This window comes from Gastrolobium bilobum, unplaced genomic scaffold (assembly GCF_033153095.1).
Source record: "Gastrolobium bilobum isolate Gb01-03AN ecotype WA unplaced genomic scaffold, APGP_CSIRO_Gbil_v1 utg22676, whole genome shotgun sequence".
Lineage (NCBI taxonomy): Eukaryota > Viridiplantae > Streptophyta > Magnoliopsida > Fabales > Fabaceae > Gastrolobium > Gastrolobium bilobum.
The window spans coordinates 1-3,617 of record NW_026896838.1 but is presented as its reverse complement, the minus strand read 5'-3'; the positions used below and the strand labels follow the sequence as shown (position 1 = coordinate 3,617).

At 41.9% G+C, this 3,617-nt stretch overlaps 1 protein-coding gene across 1 annotated transcript; it reads right to left on the bottom strand.

The window, feature by feature from the left end:
* Window positions 1–625: 625 nt before the first annotated feature.
* Window positions 626–2,885, bottom strand: LOC133302268 (uncharacterized). The gene is made up of 2 exons (XM_061502023.1): window positions 2,089–2,885; window positions 626–857 (listed from the first exon to the last, which is right to left on the bottom strand). The coding sequence occupies exons 1-2, from the start codon at window positions 2,883–2,885 to the stop codon at window positions 626–628; spliced, it is 1,029 nt and encodes a 342-aa protein (XP_061358007.1).
* Between the last annotated feature and the right edge of the window lie 732 nt (window positions 2,886–3,617).

Below are 3,617 nucleotides of genomic sequence, written 5' to 3'. Positions count from 1 at the left end.
CAGTAATGTCAACTCCAGCTCGCTGACATAGATGCTGGATCAAAGAACTGTGACCCAGTGCGGCAAAACTGCTATCAGAATGAGCCATATCATAAATACTATCCTGCAGAATGATGGGAAGCTCCACTTTTTTCCCTGTCATGATAGTGTGGATCAGCACAGCTCTCATCATAATCCCTTCCGCCTGGTTGGAGGAAGGCATGACATTGGAGACCACAAAATGGAACCACACCCGAGCCTGGCCATTCAGCTACCTTAACCACAGCAACTTGGGATTTATCTCATCCCTTATCATCTTCCATTTTTCATTTGGCTTGGCAATGGTTTGCAAAACAGGCTCAGCTGCTCCTATTTTGGTCCAAGTCTCAAAATCAGGACTACTTCTCCTTGGGGGAATGTCAATGCTTTCCCAAGTTTTCTTGAACTGACAATTCCGGTTATGAATGTAATCACAGTGAGTGATTTTCAGGAGTTTCTGTATGGTATGTGCATCATACTTCACCTTCTTCCCCCTCACCCTACTGACAAAGTGCCTCTTTTCACCTTCATCCCCATTGTAGGCATTGGCATAGAATTCCCGACAAATAGCCTGGCTGTTATTGTCCAGCATACTGCCAAAGGTCTCTCATTCCCTCTTAATCAGCTGGGATTGGAATTCTGGGTACTCATCCTTGTCCAGTACAAATTTCCTCTCCCGAACAAAGGGCCTGGATGATGTCTTGTCATTAAACCGCGTCTCATGAGCAGCACTCCTCCATAATCTTTCATCAAAGGTAGGTGGAGGTGTAGGCTCAGTTGCCTTAATCACCTGGGACCTCTTTTTGCCGGTTTTCTTTGGTAGTGGTGAAGACATAGTCCTGAAACATTAAAGAAAAAGTCAGTTCAAGAAAGCTAAGCTTTGGAGAGATAGAGGATAACAATTCCCAGATTTAATTCTGAAAGAAGTAGTGGAATTGGATCCAAAAATATGAAAGTAAACACCCCCCCCATAATGCCAGACTAGCAGCCTAAATCATGCATGCATCAGGGCCTGGGCGCTAAAATGTTCACAGGGAGCATTTTAGCGTCCTGGCAATTTAGGTAGTACAAAACAGTCGAACGCTAAAACGTTGAGTTTCCAGCGTTTAGCGTCCTGGCTTTTCTGGGTCAGGCATTTTTTCAAACACCTTGTGTGTGTGTAAAATTTTAGCTTGGGTAATCGAATATGGAAAACCCTTTGCACCCCAAAAATTTAACCAAACCAGAATTGCACGAACACCATGCAAATATTATTAGGAATGAAAACATAAATTCATGATGCAACACATAACCTAGAATCAAAAACGTGTAAAACCTATGATTCTAAGGAAATGACAATAGCAATTGAAAACCTAGGATACAATGAGTAAGGGAGAAAGAGAGTATGGCATACCTTGGTGATGATGATGTAATAGGAACGCAGAAGAGAGGAAGAGAGAGTTGGAACTTGATTATGAGTGAATGAGTTTATGTGTGAGTGAGGGAAAAGTGAGAGTGAGTGTGAGGGAATAAGGGGATATAACCGTAGGATTCAAATAAGTGACGCGGCGCTAAAATGTTGAAACCAAACGTTTCAGCGCTGTGGTCCAAAAAAATTGTGCACATAATTATGTGCATCAGCGCGCTAAAACGGTCAACCAGGAAGTTTTAGCGCGCTGAACTAGAGTGCTTGCATTGTGATGCGTTAGGGGGACGCTAAAATGGTCAAGCAGAACGTTTTAGCTCTCTGGGCCAGAGTTTTGCATTGTGATGCATCTCTAGACCGCTAAAACGTCCAAAATGGAAAGTTTTACCGCCCAACACTTGTCAAATAATTTTTCAAATTTTCTAATTTTTTTTTTATAGTATTGTTAACATTAGTTATCATATACTTGAGATAGTGGGTTGCCTCCCACTCAGCGCGTGTTTAACGTCACGAGCCTGACGGTTCTTATCTAGCTTACCTCCATCAAGGAAACTGTAAGAAGTTTCCTGTCCACAGCACTCCCAATGTATAGCTTCAATCTCTAACCGTTGACAGTAAAACTTCGGTCATAATCCAAAGGACAAATTTCCACCGCTCCATAAGACTTCATATCCTTCACCACAAATGATCCAGACCATCTGAACTTTAACTTTCCTGGGAACAGCTTCAACCTGGAATTGAACAGCAGAACTTGATTGCTCACCTTGAAATCCCTATATGTGATCTTCCTGTCATGCCATAGCTTGGTCTTTTCCTTATATAAGCCTGCACTTTCATATGCAGAAAGACGGAATTCATCCAGTTCATCCAATTGAAGCAGCCTTTTCTCACCTGCTGCTTTTGAATCGAAGTTTAAAAACTTAACAGCGCACAATGCTCTATGTTCCAATCCCACTGGTAAATGACATGCTTTCCCAAATAACAACTGGAATGGAGACATTCCAATAGGAGTCTTGAATGTTGTACGGTATGCCCACAAAGTGTCATCAAGTTTCTTGGACCATTGAGTCCTAGCATTTCCAACAGTCTTTTCCAGTATACGTTTAAGTTCCCAGTTAGAAATCTCAACCTGACCACAAGTCTGTGGGTGGTACGAGGTACTTATCTTATGCCTCACTCCATATTTTGCAAGGACAACGTCTACCCACCGGTTGTCAAAATGTGTTCCCCCATCACTGATTATGGCTCTCAGGACTCCAAATCGCACAAAGATATTCTTTTTCAGAAAGGCGATCACAACCCGAGAGTCAATAGTTTGTGTGGCTATGGCTTCAACCCATTTTGACACATAATCCACTGCCACCAGGATATACTTATTTGAGTAGGAAGAGGGAAAGGGTCCCATGAAATCCATACCCCAAACATCAAAGATTTCCACCTCCAGTATATTGTTCAATGGCATTTCATGTCACCTAGAGATGTTACCAGTCCTTTGACAGTTCTCACAAGCTTCCACATACTTCCTTGCATCCTTGTACAATGTGGGCCAATAGAAACCACTCATCAAAACTTTTGCTGCTGTTCTTTCACCTGCAAAGTGTCCACCATAGGCTGAACCATGACAATGCCATAAGACATTTTTTTGTTCCTCCTCTGGTATACATCATCTGATTACCCCATCTGAACACCTATAGAAGAGGTATGGTTCATCCCAAATGAATCTCCTCACATCATGCAGAAAATTTTTCCTCTGTTGCCAGGTGAAATCCTTAGGCATTGCTCCAGCAGCTTTGTAATTTGCAAAATCGGCAAACCATGGTGGAGTGTTAATTGTCAAGACTTGATCCTTCACCAACTTGGAAACGGTGCTTATGGCCAGTATTTGCTCATCAGGAAACTCTTCTTTAATCACTACATCTGGTCCTTCTTGCATATTTTTCTCTGTGATCCTGGATAAGTGATCAGCCACCAAGTTTTCAACTCCCTTTTTATCCTTAATTTCCACTTCAAACTCTTGCAGAAGTAACATCCATCGGAGTAACCTGGGCTTGTCATCCTTCTTAGTTAACAAATACTTCAAAGCTGCATGGTCAGTGTAAACAATAACCTTTGACCCTAGCAGATATGACCTAAATTTGTCAAATGCATACAAAATAGCCAATAACTCTTTTTTTGTAGTAGCATAATTCTTTTG